The 21,199-nt window shown below is 48.0% G+C and overlaps 1 protein-coding gene across 4 annotated transcripts in view; it reads left to right on the top strand.

The window, feature by feature from the left end:
• CHST8 (carbohydrate sulfotransferase 8) overlaps positions 1-21,199 on the top strand; it is a 127,739-nt gene that overhangs the window by 46,019 nt on the left and 60,521 nt on the right. The window contains exons 1-2 of one of the 4 annotated variants that reach the window (XM_042969700.1): positions 12,812-13,488; positions 17,512-17,727. In XM_042969700.1, coding sequence (XP_042825634.1) covers positions 17,598-17,727 — 130 coding nt within the window. In that variant the 5' untranslated portion in view covers positions 12,812-13,488; positions 17,512-17,597. Of the gene's footprint in view, positions 1-12,811; positions 13,489-13,900; positions 14,303-17,511; positions 17,728-21,199 lie in introns of those variants that run through there. The other 3 variants (XM_042969701.1, XM_042969702.1, XM_042969703.1) reach the window with 3 other exon arrangements.

The raw sequence follows: 21,199 nt of genomic DNA, 5'->3' as shown, positions 1-21,199 counted from the left end.
GAAATGGGCTTCTTCAAACAAGTGTTCACTGAAGAACAATGATTGGCCACTCTGGTTCTCATTATGAAAGTGTATATTTCCACTTGTATCTTTCTCCTTGCAAATGCAAGACGTTAGGGCTTAAGTGCCCCTTCATTTGACACGGTGACACAAGGGCATGAGTGGGATCTCTGTGGGTGCCATCCTGCTATGGGATGCTCCCAGTCAGCTGACTGCTGCCTACCTCCTTGCCCTAGCACTCCAGCCTGGCAAACATACCGAGGAATACCATGTCTAGGGATCATTAAAGACTTAGCACGTTTTCTGCCTGTGTCCTTGAGGCCAAGAAATGAGAACGCATGGACATGTGACAGCAGAAAAGAGGCTGAAGGCTCAGGGAGAGAAAAACCAGACTCCCTTGTGTGTTGTTTTAAGGTAAGCAAACAAGTCTGCAAAGCCATTTGGAGACAAGGGCAAGACCACTGGGGGGAGCATGTGCCCTGCAGGGAGAGGACTACCCAGTGGCCTACCCCACCTGTCCTGAGCCTCTTCCCTCTACCCAAGGACAGTAGTATTCGTCACAAATAGCCCTGTGGTATCAGTCCACCAAACCAACTCACTGTTGGGGAAAACTGAAGCTCAGAAATGTAAGATGATACCCAAAGTCTTCTAGTGAGAGAATGTAGTGCTGAGTGGCAAATACTTGGAGCCCAGGTCTCTTTCCTTTATACTAGTCTCTCACTGTTACCTGTGTTAGAAGAAAGCCCAGGGGCTCCAGGAATCCACGGGCGAGTGTCACAGCTGACCTGGGGACCAACAGGGGATGGTGAGAAATGAGACTGAAGGCAGGAGAGCAGCAGACAGTGGATACTCAGTGGGCCTTGTGGGATATGCTAAGACATTCAAACTTGGACCACTGGACAATGGGGGGCCCTTAGACCCTTTTGAACAAGAGAGTGGCAGCTGCTGTCCTATGGCCACTCTTGTGGAGGTAGGGAGCTGTCCAGGCCCTCGGTGCTGAATCAGCCTCACTGAGGGCCTGAAAAAAAAAAAAAAAGATGGACAGGACACATGTAGGAGGAGTGGGGAGAGTGGGGAGTGAGGGTTAGGGTGGACCCACATTTCTGACTTCCCAACACCCTGTGGTGAAAGAGGGAGAAACCATTGAGGATCAGTGGGGTAGAGGAGACCCGAAGCACAGGATGTCCCCTGGAGAGAGATATGAGGCAGAGACGCATGGAGGAGGCAGGCTCCCGTCTTATGCATAGCCACTCATTAGAAGCTCCAGGTTATTCACAGCCCTGGCCCCCTCCCAGTAGCCTGAGGGAGACCCAGTTCTCCACAGAACAACCAGGACAGGGCCAACAGACTTGATTGCTCTGCCATATTCTTAGTCTTTGAGCCCCCAGGTTGGAAGACACCAGCTGTTCTGAGGAGAGCTCCAGGGTAAATCATGCTGGACTCGTGGGGATCAAGAATGTGATGATTAGCCATGGAGCCAGCTTAGAGAGGCCAGCCTCTCCCAAAGGGGATGGCTGTGCATGTGAACTGTGCAGACCCACAGGGTACACCTGCTGGACTCCACATGACCTCAGCCCAAAGGACCCAGCTGGTCCTAGTGTGCAAGGATCCCTCCCCCTTCTCCCTCCTCTTACTATCTCTCTCTTTGCTCACCGCACATTGCCCAAGCACCTACTCTGTGCCAGGCATTATTAACAGCTGGGAATACAAAAGCAAGTCCTCTGGGGCCTCCCTGTGCCAGCCACAAGGAGAGGGATTCCCTGGAAGGAATCCAAACCTCCTTGCCATTCTCTCTTCTTCTGGAGTCTATGGATTGCCGTTTGCAGCTTGGAGGCAGCTGCACCCTGCCAGGGGCCAGGGCATTCTAGGTTTACTCATACACTCTTTTCTGTCCATATTATACCCCAACTTTCAATTTTGAGAAGTAAATATGCAATTTTTTCCCTCCCTATAATTTTCCCTGCTGTGGCTGTGGATGTCAGAGCAGCTGGAAAATGTGAATAGCTCAGTGCTTTCTAAAAGTAAAAGAAGGCCGTGCAACATCATACATTGTCTGCTGCTCTTGGCAAAATCCAGTGGCTCTGTTGTGGCGGGGGGGGGGGGGGATGCTCTCCAGGCTGTACTGTCAGGGGAACTTTTAACCCAAATAATCCATGCCCCCACCTTCCATTAGCAATTAGATAATCACCAGAACTAAGCATGTGTGTGCACACACACGTGCATGTTGCAGGGATGTTAGTAGAGGTGAGGTGAGGGTATCTGCTTACGCAGTCAGACTTTCTGCATGTTCCCCTGGAGACTTTCAGACCTTCATGTCTCAGTAGCTGAAGGTCAGGACAGTCTGATCTATGCTTTTTTCTGGGAGAAGCGGTGAATGGGGAGTGGGAAGGCAAGATTTGAGTCAGGCAGATCTGGGATGGCTTATGGAGAGTGTAACCTTGGCCATGTTTAGTCTCTCTGGGTCTTAATTTCATCATCCGTAAATTGGTGGCAAAGTTGGGAGATGTGCTGTCCAGACCCCCTTCCAGAACACACTGACCACCCATGAGATTTGTTGTCAGCAACCATCGCCCAGCTGTCAGCTCCTTTAGGATCTTCTTTGGCTGCAGCAGTAACTGTCTGATCTGCGGTCATGCCTTTCTCTGGGCATGCCACATCCAGGTAAGGCATAAAGGTGCAGCCATTTCTGCCTGCTACAGGACACTCCCATGGGCTACACCTACTTCAGAGCTCCCTGCCCAGCCTGGGTTGGACCAGCATCCCTGTCTGCCTTCTCCTGTTCACCTTGGCTTCCTCCCTTTTCCCTTCACAGATGTTGATCCTTAATTAACATCTTGCACCCCAGACTCCATCTCTGCATCTCCTCACAGAGAACCAAACCTGAGTCAAGTAGGGAGAATGATTTTCACTTCAAGAGGTTATTGTTCAAGGGGCTCCTGGGTGGCTCAGTCAGCTAAGCATCCGACTCTTGATCTCAGCTCAGATCTTGATCTCAGGATCGTGAGTTCAAGCCCCACATTGGGTTCCATGCTGGGCATGAAGCCTACTTAAAAAAAAAAAAAAGTGGTTACTGTTCAAAAGTGAAATGGGATGTTTATATAGTATTCAGCATGGTACCTGGAAGGTTAACAAAGCATAATACACGTCTATTCCTTCTCCTTTTCTTTCCCTAAAAACTATGACACTAAATCCCATTCCAGACCTTGAGCAGTTGTTCATAGCCTGTGCTTTGTAATATTGGCTTGGAGAAAGTGGCCCTGAAAGTCTGTGCTGCCTGCTAAGTTTGAGGGCCTGGTGGAGGACTCTGAAGCCAGTCTTGTCCCTGTGAAGTTCATTATCCATGGATCACATCAGCCCTCTTCAAGGTTCCTCACTGAAAAGAAATTGAGCATGCAAATGCTCTTTTATCATAATCACCACGTATCCACAGGGTAATTCATAAAAGAGCTGGAAATATATTGAAATTCAATATTGTTTGAGTCCAAATCAATATTAATAATTGTTTGCATTTTTAAAGTGCAATTTGCAATTGAAAAATGCACAAAGATCAACCAGTAGTTGCTAACACATCAAATTTTCCTATTAAAGGCATAGTCCCTTAACTTTAAAATGTTTCTTTACAACAAAAGGTGGCACTGATCCATGAAAATGGTTATCTATTATTTACATGCACAACATTAGAATTTGTTTCCATTATGCATGAGTTGAAAGGCCAGTTACTTTTACTTTTAAGTTCTTGTTTTTTAAAAAATTAGACGTTTCATTTTGAGATAATTTTAGATTCACATAACAGTTGTAAGAAATAACACAGAGAAATCTCACGTACCGTTTTTCCTGTTTCCCCCAGTCCATCTTATAAAATTATAGTACAATATCACAATGAGGATATTGACATTGATACAGTCAAGATACAGGACATTTCCATCACCACAAGGGTCCCTCATGTTGCCCTTTTAAATTCTTTAAAAATTAAAGATTTTTAAATGACAAAGGTGATGATGGATACAGTGGGATCCCCATCATTAGCCTTGTGTCGATTTCTGCCTTGAAATGTATTCTATCACTAAATGAGGCATTGTCTCAGCTGGGCTCAGTGTAGATGTTGAAACATGGAGAGCAGTGGTCATCTAGGGAGGGAGTGGCCTCAGCTGGGAATCACCTCAGCCAGGCAGGCCTCAGGGGAGCAAGACTTTGTGGCTTAGAAAGAACCTGAGAACACAATTTCCAGATTAACACTTGCATCGGAGCCCTTTGCTCCCTCCAAAAGGTCAAAGTGGTCTTAAAGGGAAACAGCTTGGCAGCTTTGGTCCATTGGAGCCCAGCAGCTATCCAGATTTGTGGCAAGAGACAGGTGGCAAGTGTGGATAAGGGATGTCCTAGCCAAAGGATCTCCTGCTCTGCCTGAAAGAGGCCTCGTGTGAATGAAATTCACAGAAACGCCTTTCTGTTTTGACATTTGTCTCATACCAGAGCTGCAAGGAACTTGAGAACTCATCTACAATGGATATTTTGGATGCAGACTGACTCTGAGATTAGTGAATTAAGTCATGAGGGTCCCACAGCTGATGGGGGGGGGGGGAAGGGCAGCCAGACCTAGAACCTGGCGTGGGCTCCCACTCTGAACCTGCTGTCCATCTCATGATATCTAGCTGCTTTGTTCAGGCTGCCCGAGCCACAACCCCAGCTCCCCCATGTCCTGGTCATGTTTCACATGACCATGAACTTGACCATTCTCTGGTCCTCAGCTCCTGGGCCCACATGCAGTCATCTGTGGCATGAGTGAAACTTAACAGGAAGAGGGTGATTTTAGCTCAGTATCAAGTTTTAGTTTGCTTTTGTTGATTTTTTTTTATTGTGGTAAGGTACACATGATATAAAATTTACTATTTTAATCATTTTTAAGTCCAGAAGCACCAAATACATTCAAATTGTTGTACAGCCATCACCACCACCCGTCTCCAGAATCTCTTTCAACTTCCCCAACTGAAACTCGGCCTATTAATTAACAACTCCCCGTTCCTCTCTCCCTCACGGCCCCTGGTAACCACTATTTTACTTTCTGCTTCTGAATTTGACTGCATGGAATCATACAGTGTTTGTCCTACTGCAAATGGCTAGTTTCACACAACATAATGTCCTCAACGTTCATCCATGTTGTAGCATGTTGTGTTCATTGACTTGTCATGTGTTTGTTTTGTCTTTAGATTCCATATATAAATGAGATCATATGGTATTTGTCTTTCTCGGTCTGAATTATTTCACTTAACATAATATCCTCTTGTTCCACCCCTGTAGTTGCAAATGGCAAGATCTTATTCTTTTTTATAGATGAATAACGTTCCATCATGTGCTTGTCTGTATGTGTGTATACACACACACACACACACACACACATATATATATATATATATATACATATATATACACACACACACACACACATATATATATATACACACATATATATATATGCGCACAACATCTGTTATCCATTCACCTATAGATGGACACTTGGGTTACTTCTATGTGTTGGCTATTACAAAAATGCTGTAGTGACTGTATATTACCTTTTCGAATTACTGTTTTTGTTTTCTTCAGGCAAATGCCCAGAAATGGAATTGCTGGATCATATATGGTAGTTCTATTTTTAATTTTTTGAGGCACCTCCGTACTGGTTTCCACAGTGGCTGCACCATCTGCATTCCTACCAACAGTGCAAGAGGGATCCGTTTGTCCATATCCCCCCCATATCCTCTCCTTGTTGTATCTTTGTCTTCTTGATGCTAGCCCTTCTGGCTTATGTGAGGTGATAGCTCATTGTGGTTTTGATATTCATTTCCCTGCTGATTAGTGATGGTGAGCACCTTTTCCTGTGTTTTTTAGCCATCTGTATGTCTTTCTTTGGAAAAATGTCTATGCAGGTCCTTTGCCCATTTTTCAATTGGATTATTTGTGGGTTTTTGTATTGAGTTGTATGAGAGCTTTACATATTTTGGATATTAACCCCTTATCAGATACATCATTTACAAATATCCTCTGCCATTCAGTAGGTTGCCTTTTCATTTTGTTGATGGTTTCCTTCACTGTGCAAAAGCTTTTTTGTTTGATGTAGTCCCAGCTGTTTGTTTTTGCTTTTAATTTGCCTGGGGAAGCATATCCAGGAAAATAATGCTAAAGCCAATGTCCAAGAATTTACTGCCTGCGTTTTCTTTTAGGAGTTTTAGGGTTTCAGGTCTTATGTTTAAGTCTTTAAGCCATTTTGAGTTTATGGTTGGTATAGTGAAAGAAAGTGGTCCAGTTTCATTCTTCTGCATGTAGCTGTCCAGTTTCCCTAGCACCATTTATTGAAAAGACTATTCCCTGTTGTTTATTTTTGCCTCTTTTGTTGAAGATTAATTTATTATATAATTGCAGGTTTATTTTTGGGCTCTTTATTTTGTTCTGTTTATCTATGTGTCTATTTATGTGCCAGTCCCATACTGTTTTGATTACTATAGCTTTGTAGTTTAGTTTGAAATCTGGGCTTGTGATACCTCCAGCTTTGTTCTTTCTCAAGATGGCTTTGTCTCTTTGTGGTCTTTTGTGGTTCCATATAAATTTTAGGATTATTTGTTCTGGTTATATATAAAAAATAATATTGGTATTTTGATAGGGATTACATTGTATCTGTAGATTGCTTTGAGTAGTATGGACATTTTAACAATATTAATTCTTCCAATCCATAATCATGGGATATCTTCCTATTTATTTGTGCCACTTTCAGTTTCTTTCATCAATGTCTTATAGTTTTCAGAATATAGGTTTTTCACCTTCTTAGTTAAATCTATTCCTAGGTATTCTATTCCTTTTGATGCAATTATAGATGGGATTGTTTTCTTGATTTCTCTTTCTGTTAGTTTGTTATTGATGTATAGAAACACAACAGATTTCTGTATATTGATTCCATATCCTACAACTTTACTGAATTACTTTATTAGATCTAATAGTTTTTTGGTGGAGTCTATATACAGTATCATCTGCATGTCATCTGCAAAAGTGGCATGCTTCTTCCTCACCAATTTGAATGCTTTTTATTCCTTTTTCTTGTTTGTCAAATGTTTTTTCTGCATCTATTGAGTTGATCATATAACTTTATCCTTCATTTTGTTAATGTTTTGTATCATGTTGATTGATTTGTGAGTGTTGAACTATACTTGCTTCCATGGAATAAATCCCACTTGATCATGTTGAATTATCCTTTTAATGTATTTTTGAATTCAGTTTGCTGATAATTGACTGAGGATTTTTGAATCTGTGTTCATTAGGGATATTGGTCTATAATTTTTGTTTGTTGTAGTATCTTTATCTGGCCTGGGTATCAGGATAATGCTGACCTAATACAATTAATTTGGAAGCATTTTTTCCTCTTCTATTTCTGGGAATAGTTTCTGAAGGATAGATGTTAACTCTTCCTTAATTATTTGGTATTGCCAAATTCACCTGTGAAGCCATCTGGCTCTGGACTTTTGCTTGTTGGGAGTTTTTTGGTTACTCATTTAATTTCATTACTAGTAATTAGTCTGTTCAAATTTGCTATTTCTCCCCGATTCAGTTGTAGAAGATTATACGTGTCTAGCAATTTACGCATCTCTTCTAGGTTGTCCAATTGTTGTCATTTTTTTAGTAGTCTCTTATAATCCTCTGTATTCCTATGCTACCAGTTGTAACTTCTCTTATTTCCAATTTTATTTATGTTGGTACTCTCTTTTTCTTGATGAGTCTGGCTAAAGGTTTATCAATTTTGTTTATCTTTTCAAAGAAACAGCTAATAGTTTCATTGATCTTTTCTAATTTTTTTTCTAGTCTCTATTTCATTTATTACTGCTCTGATTGATTTTTATTATTTCCTTCCTTCTGCTGACTTTGGGCTTTGTTTGTTCTTTTTCTAGTTCCTTTAGGTGTAAGGGTAGATTATTAGAGATTCCTCTTGCTTCTTGAAGTAGGCCTGTATCACTATAAACTTTCCTCTTAGAACTGTTTTGCTGTGTCCCAATGATTTTTTAACCATTGTGTTTTCATTTTCATTTGTCTCCATGCATTTTTTTTTTGTCTTCTCTTTGATTTCTTTGACCTCCTCTTTGATCCATTGGTTGTTTGGTAGCACATTGTTTAGCCTCCACATGTTTGTGTTTTTCCCAATTTTTTTTTTGTAATTGATTTCTGGTTTTACACCATTGTGGTTGGAAAAGATGCTTGATATGATTTCAATCTTAAATTTATTGAGAATTATTTTGTGACCTAACATATGATCTATCCTGGAAAAATGTTTTATGTGCACTTGAAAGGAATGTGTATTCTGCTGTTTTTAGATGCAATATTCTGTATATATCTGTTAAGCCCATCTGGTCTAATGTGTCATTCAAAACTGCTGTTTCCTTATTGATTTTCTGTCTAGATGATCTAGCCATTGATGTAAGTGGGATGTTAAAGTCCCCTACTATTATTGTATTACTGTCAATTTCTCTCTTTATGTCTGTTAGTATTTGCTTTATGTATTTAGGTGCTCCTGTGTTAGGTACATAGATATTTTCAATTGTTTTATCCTCTTGTTGGATTGATTCTTTTACCATTATATAATGCCCTTCTTTGTCTCTTGCTACAGTCTTTGTTTTAAAGTCTATTTTGCTTAAGTATTGCTAACCTAGCTTTTTTTCCTCTCCTTCCTTCCTTCCTTTCTTCCTTCCTTCCTTCCTTCCTTCCTTCCTTCCTTCCTTCCTTCTCCTTCCTTCCTCCCGTCCTCCTTGTTTCTTTCTTTCTTTCTTTCTTTCTTTCTTTCTTCCTTCCTTCCTTCCTTCCTTCCTTCCTTCCTTCCTGACTTCCTTCCTTCCTGACTTCCTTCCTTCCTGACTTCCTTCCTTCCATTTTCATGGAATATCTGTTTCAGTCCCCTCAGTTTTCATCCCCTATGTGTCTTAGGTCTGAAATGAGTCTCTTGTAGGCAACATATAGATGAGTTTGCTTTTCTATACATTCAATCACCCTGTGACTTTTGATTGCAGCATTTAATCCAGTTACATTTAAAGTAATTATTAATAGTAGGTGCTTGTTGTCATTTGTTAATTATTTTTGTGATTGTTTTTGTAGTTCTCCGTTCCTTTCTTGTTCTCTTGCTGTCTTCCCTTGTGTTTGATGACTTTTAGTGTTATACCTGAATCCCTTTCTCTATTATAGGTTTTTGATTTGTGGTTACTATGAGGTTCATCTATAACATCCTATGTATATAGCAGTTTATATTAAATTGATGGTCATTTAAGTTTAAACACATTATAAAAGCACTATTTTTTTTACTCTCCCCTCCACATTTTATGTATATGATGTCATATTTTGCATCTTTTATGTATCTCTTGACTAATTTTTGTAGATATATAATTGATTTTACTACTTTTGTGTTTTAACCTTTATATTAGCTTTATAAGTGATTGATCTATTATCTTTGCTATATGTTTGTTTTTACCAGTGAATTTTTTTCTTTCATAATTTTCTTGCTTCTAGTTATGGTCTTTTCTTTCTTCTTTCTGAAGAATTCCCTTTAGCATTTCTTATAGGCCAGGTGAGCAAACTTTTGTTCGCTGGGAAACACATGATCTCTCTTTCCATTCTGAATGATAACATTGCTGGGTAGAATATCCTTGGTATAGGTCTCTTCCTTCCAACACTTGGAATGTATCATGCCATTCGCTTCTGGCCTGCAAAGTTTCTGCTGAAAATTCAGCTGATAGCCTTATGGGGCTTCCCTTGTAGGTATCTTGTTTTCTTTTGCTGCTTTTAAGATTCTCTCTTTATCTTTAATTTTTGCCATTTTAATTATTATGTATCTTGATGTGGACTTCCTTGGGTTCATCTTGTTTGGGGATTTCTGTGATTCCTGGACCTGGATGTGTGTTTCCTTCCCCAGCTTAAGGAAGTTTTCAGTTATTATTTCTTTGAATACGTTTTGTGCCTCTTTTTCTTTCTCTTCTCCATCTGGGACCCCTGTCATGTGAATGTTATTATGCTTGATGTTGTCACAAAAGTACCTTACCCTATTTTAATTTTTTAAAAATCTTTTTTTCTTTGTACTGTTCAGTTTAGTTGGTTTTTTTTTACTACCCTGAATTCTAGGTCGCTGATCTGCTCTTCTGCATCCTCTGTTCTGCTGTTGAATCTTCTAGTTAATTTTCCATTTCACTTGTTGTATTTTTCAGCTCTGACGGGTTCTTTTTTATATTTTCTATCTCTTTGTTAAAGCTCTTACTGAGTTCTTCCACTCCTCTCTTAAGTCTGGGGAGTACCTATGGCCATTAATTTGAATTCTTTATCAGATAGATTCCTTATCTCTGTTCTGTTTAGCTTGTTTTCTAGGGTTTTGTCTTGTTCTTGTGTTTGGATCATATACCTCTGTCTCCTCACTTTGTCTGACTCTCTGTTCGTTACATATGGATATATGTGGTGCTCCCCTAAGTGGGCTGCGAGCACCCTCCTGTTGTGACTGGGCTGACTGCTGAGGGTGCAATGGTGGGTGGAGCCAGTTTTCAGTCTGACTGTCTGCAGGCACACTGGTGGGCTGGGCTTGCCTCACATGCAGTGGGCTGAAAGAGCCAACTGAGCTACTGTGCACACTGGTTGGTAGGGCTCATTCCCCACTCCCTGGGTCAGGATTTGCTCTGGAGGTGTGCCAGTTCTGACCAGAGCTGCCTGCTGGGTGTGGCAGGTGATAGTCACTCTGGAAGGGCACAGATCCTGGCTGGGGCTGCCCAGTGTGAGAGCCGCTTTGGAGGGGCACCTGCTGGTGGGTTGGGTTGAGTGGGGCTAGTCTGCAGGGAAATTTGGGGGCAGGGCAAGATGCTAGCAAGGTAGAGGGAGAATGTCAGAACTGGCTCCCACCAGAGTCTGCCAAAGCAGAAGGAGGACAAGAGAAAGAGTACCTGCCAGCACTTCCATTCCTGGAGGAAACTCCTACATATCCTGAACCCTCCAATATACATCCTAAAATTAGTCAATAAGTCCCCTTCATGAATACCCCAGGCACTTTTTAAACTGCTACTTCTGTGCTGGGTCTCGGGCCCAATGATATAGTGCATTGGCCCTTTAAGACTAGAGACTCGGTTTCCCTATAACGCTCCAGCTCTTCTGAAGGCAGGCCCTGCTGATTTTCAAAGCCAGACATCGTGGGGGCTCGTCTTCCCTGTGCAGATCCTCAGGGCCAGGGGTGCCTGGTGTGGGGCTGGGTCCTCTCACTCTGTGCCTGTGTTGTCCCTCCTGTTCATGGGTTGCCACATGGAGGGCTGCATTCCCAACTTCATCTCTTTGGCCTTCTTTTTATGTCTTTAGCTCAGGAAGATCTGTTTGGCCAGTCTTCAGGTTTCCAGAGTGAGCTGTCACACATGTAGGTGTTGCCTTGGTGTGTCCACAGGTGGAGGTGAACTCAGGATCCTCCTTCTCCACTATCTTCCCCCACTCTCTTCACTGACTTTTGATCAACACATTCAAACTTTAATTTTGTGTAGGGAGTTTCCTAGTGTAATCCATTTTATGGCATCTAAATGACTTGTGTATTTGTTTGTACATATATAATATGCATTAATACATGGGCGTGTATAGCGATAGAGTCCACATTTACCTCCACGAATGTATTAGTCTTCAAGCCCTGTGATTTGAAATCTGCCCTACCAAACTGAGGATACAGAAGTGGCATCCTGGTGTTGAGTGTGTGCTGGGTATGTGGGAGCTTCCAGGCTCCATCAGGCTCTCTAACGGAGCTCACTTCCTTGCCTCTTTTCTCACAGGATTGGGCTACTCTTTGGACGTAATTCTAACCCATACCTGATCAAAACAAACCCACAGCTCCCTAAAACATGCATGACATTTTAGAAATTCCAGGTTCATGGAGTGCCTCTCTTCAGATGGCCCAGACACCTCCATCTGTTAATCCATGCTCATGTCACACGAGGCACAGGTTATGTTGGTCCCATTCCCTGTGCCAGGCACTGTGCAGGGAATACAAAGATGAGAGACCTCGATGCTGCTCTCAGGGCTCTGAGGGTCTGAGATAGGTGTGTGAACACTCTCCACGTGGTAGGAGAAGGGCTGTAATTGAGGTACACATGCTCACAGGATTGGGGGTGCTGAATCCCCATCCCAGATTCTGCCAGGGTAGGACTCAGTTTCTCTACCTACTGAATTACTATCCCCTACCCTGCTTCATAAAATTCCCCGAAGTCCTGGGCAAGAGACTGCATCCATGGTGTGGTCCTACCCCTGAAAGTAATCAAGGGCATTGTAGCTTATGGCACCTTGGCTGGGCTCTCAGGACCCCCTCGCTGCAGCTGCGTGTTTGCAGGCTTCCCTTCAGGCTCTTTGTGTAAGCAGTGGTGGGAAGCCATGCGGTAGCATTCCTAGTGGGTCTGTGGGGACAAGGCTTCGGGGCTGTTTGAGCCCGACTTATGCCTTGGCCTCCGCCTTAGGGCTCCCTTTCCTCTCCCCCTACCCCCAGAAGAAATCATGGGGGATTGGAGAGAATCCCTGCCTTGTAGTGGGGAGGATTCTGGCGGGTGAATTACCTCCCCCAGGAGTGGGGTACAGCCCTGTGCGCTGGGGTGTGCTGAGGCTGGGCCTAGGGCATTTCAGGACCTAGGTCAGCGCTCTCCCGTGTCCAGCAGGGCTGGAGTCTGCAGCCCCGCCCCAGAGTCTGAGCACTTGCAGCCATTCGTCACCCTCACAGAGCATTGCAACTTTATGCCTACGCATAAAAACTGGAGGGACTCATCCCAGAGTTTGCTGCCGCCGCTGCCGCCGCTGCCGCCGCTGCTGTTAGAACAGTTTTAATTAGCTGCAGGATTTTAATGAGCTGAAATCAAGAAGAACCCCATCTCAGAAGCAAGCAGGAGCCGCACACACAGAAGAACTCGTCTGACAAAACAGATGGAGGTGGTGTTCTCAGGGGACTGGGCTGTGTGCTCCGTTTCGGTGAGGAGCAAATGAGTTACTGAGGCCAGGAGGCTGCGGAGGAGAGGCGGGAGGTCAGCCCCAGCGCAGGAGCCTCGGCAGGGGCAGAGCGGAGGCACAGCCCCCTCTGCCGCTCCGGTGGAATGCTTGGTGCCGGATTCAAGGTGACGGCAGTGCCTGGCTCCATTCTCCTCAAGTTGCCATAGCAGCCTCTCTCCCGATGAGCAGCTCCTCCTGGAGCCCTCAGCCGGGAGGGACGTCATTGTTCGCTCCTGCCCGTGCAAGGAGGAGACTGACTGGACAGAGAACTTTCTGGGGCCCGGGGTCCACACACCAAGTGGGTGCTCCCATGGGCACATGGCCGGATGCCTCCGGCTGTCTCCAGTGGGGCACGGGAGCGGGTCCTCACAGCCAGAGGGGGTCCTCTGGGTGACTGGGGGAAGCATCCAGGCCTTGGAGCAGCCGCAGCCAAGCGTGTCCTTGGAGCCATCCGTCCATCCGCCTGCCGGCCTGTCGCCACTGGAGGTGCGTGTGTTTTGGCTGAATTCCCAAGTCCTTGCTTGTGCCCTAAAGTGAATTTTCCCAAGAGACAAATTTTTAAATCAGATAAATAAGGAAATGGGAGGAATCCTTGGCCTTGACCTGTGTCCCAGGAGGTGTTTACAAGATTAATTGGATTTTTTTTTTCTTACAGTAAAAAATTGGCAATGCCATTCAGGCCTCAGGGAGAGAAAGCCACCGGAAAAACGAGGGATTGTGAGCACAGGACCTTCTGGAAACTGAGTGGGCTGTTTATTTTTCTTGCCTCACTCCTCCCTACTCCACCCCCAGTTATTTGAATTGTCTTATTGTCTGTTGGTCTTGGCAGAGAGGCAGGGAGGAAGGGGAGGGTCTTCCACTTGTCATTGGAGCCGAGTGCGATGCAGTGTGTCCCAGATGCGAGCAGAGGCCTGTGAATGTGTTTACGGGGCCCTGGGCAGCCTGGCCCCAGCCTGTGACGGATCATAGGGTCCACTTCGCAGGCAGCAGCTGGACTCCCAGGAGAGGGAGGTGAGCAGCCTTTGGACCAGCATCTTCCCATTGCCTTGAAAATAACGTGTGACTTTGAAGACAAGGACCCTCACAGGAACAGTAGGGGATCAGATGTGCACACTCTCTGAAGTGTCTGGTGATCTCCTAGCTCCCCTCCACCTGTAAAGGAAGGAGGTTCCTACAGATTCTGTGATGTTGGCCCCCTCCTGGGGCATTGAAGACCCAGCCAGACTGCAAACCAGCGACCCAGGAAGGGAGGCATGCTAACCTTTTGATTCCCATTTGCACAGAGCAAGGAGTTAGCTGGGTAGGTGGTCTCCAGTGAGAACAAACACCGAGAGGAAGGTCTCAAAGGGGAAGGCTGAGGTCTGATGCTTAGGGCTGGCCAGGGAAAGCCATGCATGGCTCTGATACCAGCTTCCCTCCCTTCACAGAGAGGGTGCTGTGTTCTCTTGGAGGGGGGCGGGTGTAGAGGGGTCAACAAAAGGGAGGGTCTCTGAAATCAGACACTTGAGTCCCTGATGCTCTGGCTATGGTGAAGGTGCAGGTCCTGGGGCTGGTTTTCTTCCCCTCTCCCCAGATTTGGGGGCAGAGATGTGGTCCTCATCCTGGTTCCACGCACATGGGCTGCTGGGGCCTGGTTCCACGTGGTGGGTTTGGTTTGGGTAGGTTCAGGAACAAATGAGGACAGGTCGTTGCTGCGGGACAGGGGTAGTCAGTACTGGCTTGTATGGTGACAGTGTGACAATTAGGGAGAAGAGGGGGCTGGCCAGTTCTTTTGTAGTCACTTGTGCAGTGCTATTGACCATAAATAATGCAATGATGATCGCATGTGCTTCTGAGTCCCCCCCCCTTTTTTTTTCCATCAAATAGAGCCTTTGGGTTGAGATTGGGTGGCATTTTATTAACAGTTTTGCCAGGTAGCCCTGTGCCCTAGCCGTAAACTTGCCGTTCTTTTTCCCCTCCTTCCTCTCTTTCCCTCACCCTAGGTCAGATTGGTCTCCTGACCACGTCTGTCTGACTCAGGAGGCTGGTGTGGCTGCAGGCAGTGTGTCACCACCACGGCCAGGATAATCAGGGTTTTGCAGCAGTTTCTTTACAGCCGGGGCCTTGCTGGGGCCTGTTGATGGAGTGTGTGTGCCGTGGCATATGTGTGTGTGTGTGTGTTAATATGTGTGCCTCTGCTCCAGAAAGGTCTTGAGCTGCTCCCCTTGCTCCCTATCCGAGGGTCTTGTCCTTGATGAACCAGTGTGTGTGACATTGTTCCCACTCTTCTGACTCCTTTCTGTGACTGCATGGGCCCCCCCAGGGGTTAAGCCAACTTCTCTGGGGCAGGAGGGCCCAGAGTGAGGGCCAGAGAGAGCAGCTCCGTCTCCCCCCATCCTCTCCCACACCTTGGGGCTGGCCAGGGTGGTCCCGGCACACAGTGCCTATCATTACGAAGGGAAGGGCTTGGGAGACCTTGGGACACGGGGCATCCTATGGGCAGTGTTGAGAGTGACCTTGCCCTTCAGTGGGGCCTGGGCCTGCATGGCTGCACCTGTGTCTCTGCAGGACAATGGGCCAGGTCCCCAGGACCCATCCCGGGCAGCCGTAGAGGGAGAAACCACAGGCCCCCACGAGGGACTCCAGGGTCTGAACCTTCGGGGACAGGTGGCTGCCTGTTTTTACCCTGTGTAAGCCCCGTGGGTGTCCCTGGCAATGGCAGGAAGCAGCAGTCTTTCTTGGGGTGGGGCGGGGGGGGGGCGGGGCATTGGAAGGGAAGTCAGGGCCAACTTCAACCCTGGAGCCAGCTCCAGAGACAAAACTGAGCCCTGCTCAGCGCTGCCTCCCAAACATCAAAGCTGGGAGGTCGTGGGAACCACCTGCTCAGCACAGCCCAGAGAGCCCGGCGTTCAGGCGCGTTCCCCATGCATAGAGGCCTGGGGCAGGTTAATTAAAGTTAACTGAGTGAAAACATAATTACAGTGACTGCAGAGGGGAGAAACCCAAACCTGCAATTTAACACTCTTCAGCACCAGAGCTTTGCTGAGGACAGTCTAGTCCTTGGGAATCTTTGTCTGGGCCTGGGAGGGAAGGGCTCCTCTTACCACTTCCTGCCTCCTGCCCCCCAGGAGCATGAGGACACAGAGGGACCATAGCTGGGGCTTCCTCCCCCAACGCCTGGGTGCCTGGTCAAGAATGGGCTCCCTGACCAAATTACTGTGCCTGAGAAGACCCCCGGCAGGGAAATGACCCTGTGCCAAGCAGCACATCTGGCCTGGGGTCCCCACCACCCAACTATGATCTCAGAGGCTGCTGGAAGCTGTCCCCCTGGCCTCTACCTCCCTGAGCACTGCCCTGTGCCAGGGCTGGGGAAGCTTCCTACAAGCCTGTTTTTGTAGAAAGAGGGTGGTATCTCTAAGCCCGAACTTAGGAAGGGGCAAAGACGAGGGCACAGAGCAACCTTCCACCACCAACAGGGGAAGTTCTGGAATGCCATGTAGCATGGCCTCCTGTGCAGATCCCTCTCCGGCCCCTATCCTGCTCCACCCATGCCTCCCCCTGCTGCAGGAACTTACATCCTTCCTATGAGCAAATGGCCTTGGGGTGCCCCCCTCTTGACCCACAAGCTTGGCCCATTTGGAGTCACTGGTTGGTATTTCTGTGCCCTTCAGGAGGAACCAGGGGGAGGGGCAAGTCACCCGGGCATGCTCTGGGTCTGCAGTGGCCAGAGCAACAGGTGTCACAGGGATGTTGTCACCGGTCTCTGAGCCTGGGATCTGTCAAGTTCAAGTCAGGCTGCCTCAGCTCCAGGCCAGAGGGCCTCATAGTGGGAGTAACTGTGATCGGGCCAAAGCTTCAGTTCCCACTGATGTGACGGAGTATCCGGTGGGGTCTCCATCCTACCAGCCCATCCGTGGGTCAGGGCGGCACAGCTCTGGCTGGTGAGGGGAGCAACCAGGAGGGGGAGTCTCTGTCCCTGGTAGTCTCTGGGCCTGGGAGGCTCCTTCTCAAAGTATCTCGCTCTGTGGAGACACTTGTCCCCAGCATCCTGCAGGGAGCAGCCAGGGCAGAGAGATCCAAGAGCTCCTCTGTCCACCTGGACAGTTATAAGGGACAAAGGCCCAGATTGCTGCCTCTTCTAGGGGCGTAGACCCTTTCTAGGGAGCACACCTGCTCTGTTGGAAGCTCAGAGAGCCTGGACAGTGCGGGGCCCATTACAGGCTCTGGGTCTCAGGGCTCCAGCCTGGGCTTCCCCAGGCAGAGGCCGGGGAGTGTCTCTCTCCATGATTTTTCTGGGGGTGCAGATACAGGAGACCCTGCTGGGAAGCTGGTGTCCCAGCAACAGGTAGTGACTGGACTTCCCTCAACCTCTTTGGGCTTGAAGGATGCAAGGGACATACCTGAGTACATTCTAAGGGATGGAGGGATCCAGGGATCATGCTTGGTCATAGGCAGTGACTGGGGCCTCAGCCCACGTAGGATGCCCTGTGCCTCAGTGATGGACCATCTTTCTCCCCATCTGCCCTGTAGACTGTGGCCTGATGGACGCTTGGTGTGGATGATGAGGGAAGAACGCACCTCCCACACCCGAGAGGTGAGCCCGAAGCAAGCCCCGGATGACCCCACGAGCCGGAACGATGCGGCTGGCCTGCATGTTCTCATCCATCCTGCTGTTTGGAGCCGCAGGCCTCCTCCTCTTCATCAGCCTGCAGGACCCCACGGAGCTCTCCCCTCGGCAGGTGCCAGGTGAGCCCTTGCGCTCGGCCCCGCCGCCCACTTGCCCCAGCTTTCCTGTCCACGGTGCAGGCCTCCACGGCTGCCCTGGTGCCCAGTCTGTGCTGAAGGTCCCCGGCAGGCAAAGGAGGGGTCCTGGCCTTCTACTGGCAGGCATCAGCCTCTGGCCTCTGGCCTCTAGCCTGTGGTCACTCCTCTTGAAGTGAGGGCCAGGCTGCCTGTCTCTCAGCCAGTTGTTGCTTTCGGTGAAGCTGAGGCTTAAAAAGGATTCTGCCATCTCTTGGGGCCTCTCCCACACTGTCTGGGACATCAGAGGGTGAATGGCTTCTCCTTGAGCCTGTGGCCCCCATGGGACTCTGTTTCTCTGCCAGCCCTGGAACCCCTCGAATCCAGCCCCTTGGCCTGGGCCCCTCCTGCCTTTGTGAAGCTGAGATTACCCCACCTCCCACCTGCATCCCACACGTCCCTCGTGAGCCACTGAGGGGAGCACCCTTCATGACTTACAGAGGTCTGCTGAGGACAGGTGGGGTGCAGCGAGGAGACAAGGGGAAGGATGGTTCTGGAGCCTCAGGCAGGCAGAATGTGGAGAGGGGAGCTTAGGAGGGTGCCTGCTGCTCAGACACAGCCCTTACTCGTCTCTCAGCTGTGGGCCTGGGGGCCTTTAGCAGGGAGGTCTGTGAAGACACCCATGTGTTCCAGGACGAGGACAATATGGAAGAGTAGAGGCCGTGGATTTAGGCAGAGAGATTCCTGCACCACTCTTGCCTGCAGGGCTCACCCTATAGGAGAGCAGTGCCCAGCCCTTCCCCAGCCCCACCCTCAGCTCTGGCTGCCTCACCCCTCCTAAGCACAGATTGAAGGCCCATAGGCATCAGGTAGAAAATCAGAAGGGGCACAAGGAGACTAGAGCAGGGGCCCTGGGCCTGGCAGCTGCTACCAGAGGCCCCGGTCGGGGAGGCCAATGAGTTCATTCTTTCATCAACTAGAGGCAGCCAGGGCAGTGGGACCCCAGGAGACAGCAGGCAAGTCACTGACTCACACCTGGGCTGGGGCCTCACAGAGGGTGAGGGAGTGGCTGTCAGAAGTGGTCTGGCTCCTCCCCGGCTTCTGAAGCAGCAAGGACATGTGACCAAGCTGGCTCCTCTGTGGGGACCTCACAGCCTCACCTGAGCCTTAGAGTGGCTGACAGCCCTATGTCGGCAGAACCTGGCCCCATGGGTCAGGCAAGCTGAGATTGGCATCCCCAGTTGTATGTTATCTGTGCAGAAATGAGGTCCTGAACAGGGGTCCTCAAGTATGGCTTGGGGTAAATGGTGTATCCTTGGGGGTGACCCATGGATCTTTGGTGCCTGTCTTGGTGCGTGTGTGGTTGGGGCACACACATGGGCAGAGGGTCTTTGTGTTCGGGGTCTGTGCTCTGTGGGACAAGCCCGGGAGGGAAGGCGTGAGCGTGCCTTTGGGGCAGGGCCATGCCCCCGTCCATGGTACACTGCTGGGACAAATGCTATATTCCTGGGTAGAGTTGGGATCTGGTGGCCGGGATGTGTGTCCTGCCATGTTGCAGCCGGCCGTCAGATCGGAGTGCTTGATCTTTGTGTGTCCTGTGAGTGGCAGATTCTTGCCCCTCACACCAGCTGGCCTTGCCCTGCACAGCTGTCCCTGAGCATGTGGATCTTTTCCATCACCAGTGGGGCCAGGGCCCACAGGACGGCTAGGATCCAGGGTGGAGTGACGAGCCAGTAGAGAAACCGAGAGCCTCGGGCTGGCAGGGTGTGTGGGATGACACGAAGCTCAGAGGAGTGTCCCCCTACAGTGGGGATAGCGTGGGCCTGGCAGACCGCGCACAGAGCACACTTGGGGCTCGAGCCGTGTTCTTCTGGCTGTAAATGGAGCTGGACCACTTTCGCCACGTGGTGGGTGAGAGGCAACCTTGACGTTCTACGTAAATCACATCAAACGCAGTCATAAAACTTTAAGTAATGCTTATGTTACTTTCCCTGAGCAAAGTGTTCCTGACACAGGCTGTTTGTGTTGATTTGTTACTATTCATTTATTCTTTCCCTGTACTTCTCACAGCAGCCTAATTGTGATTCGGTACCAAGAAAGCAATATCAAAGTAATTTTCCACAACATTAGTTACAATTTTCTTCTGATCTTTCAAGTGAAACAATCCCATCCTGTTGGCTTCTCTGAGCATATAAACCTTGATTACATTTATCTGTTGGAAACCAGTGCTTACAAAGTGTATGTATCCAGTTGCATGGGTGGGTGGCCCCCAGAGCCTGGACAAGCCTTCTCCCTGTGGATTTCTGCCTGTGGGAGGTACAAAGTCAGGAGGCTTCCCTGCCATCCGGATTGGGTAAGGCCATTGGGAATGCCATCTACAGAAGAAATTCCACATAGGCTACACTGGCTGTCACAGTGGCAGAAACTTCCCTGGGAACGCAGTGTCTGGGAGCCACTGTTGGTGGCGTTGACCACGGCAGAGGGCAGAGGGGTTGGGGCGGCAGGTGAAGATCCAGAAATAAGCTTGAGAGTGGGAAAAGGAGCCTTTAGTTGCTTGTGGCCCCTCGGAGTCGGGTGTTGTTCAGATTTCTCCTGCAGAGTTATTAGGTATTAATAGCATCTGAAGCTCTCAGGGACCAGACAGCAAACCTCGCCTGACTCGTGCACTCGATGGAATCATATGGGCTTGCCAACTTTTGTAAATCAAGCCATTTTTCCAAAATGTTTGCTATATTTTAAATCGATCAAACCTCTTGAAACGTGAATCGCTGCTGGTTAACCTGTTGGGTAAGATTAGATTTTGGTGTGCATCAGAGAATTCACCTATCCAAATGATTTTCCAGTCTCCAACATTGCCAGGCCACAAGGCCTCAGGAAACTCGCTTCTTGACTCAAGAGACTAGAATTGCCCCTTCTGTAGGCGGAAGACTCAGAGAATAGGCCAGAACCTGGAATAACACATCCCAGCCTGCTGGCCCTGGAGAGGCAGAAGACAGACTCCACGTGTGTGGCTGGGCAGACTGAAATTTTATGAGGGGCCCCTCTTTATGGGCTTTTTCTTACAGAGGGTTTAGAACCGCCCAGAGTCGGTGAGAATAGTACGATGGCTCCACGCACCCAGGACCAGCATGCTCCAAATGCAGTCAGGCTGCCGCACCTACGGCCACATCCTCATCTGTCCTGATTTTTTTTTTAATTTTTTTTTACACTTTATTTTTGAGAGGAGAGAGAGAGAGAGAGACAGAGCACAAGTGGGGGAGGGACAGGAAGAATGAGAGAGAGAGAGAGAGAGAGAGAGAGAGAGAGAGAGAGAGAGAGAGAGAAAGAAAGAGAAAGAGGGAGGGAGAGAGGGAGGGAGGGAGACACAGAATCCAAAGCAGGCTCCGGGTTCTGAGCACAGAGCCCGACGCGACATGGGGGCTCGAACTCACAAACCGCGAGATCATGACCTGAGCCAAAGTCAGAGGCTTAACTGACT

The sequence above is a fragment of the Panthera tigris genome, chromosome E2, assembly GCF_018350195.1.
Source record: "Panthera tigris isolate Pti1 chromosome E2, P.tigris_Pti1_mat1.1, whole genome shotgun sequence".
Lineage (NCBI taxonomy): Eukaryota > Metazoa > Chordata > Mammalia > Carnivora > Felidae > Panthera > Panthera tigris.
The sequence above is the reverse complement of the archived record's forward strand: the minus strand, read 5'-3'. Positions and strand labels throughout refer to the sequence as shown.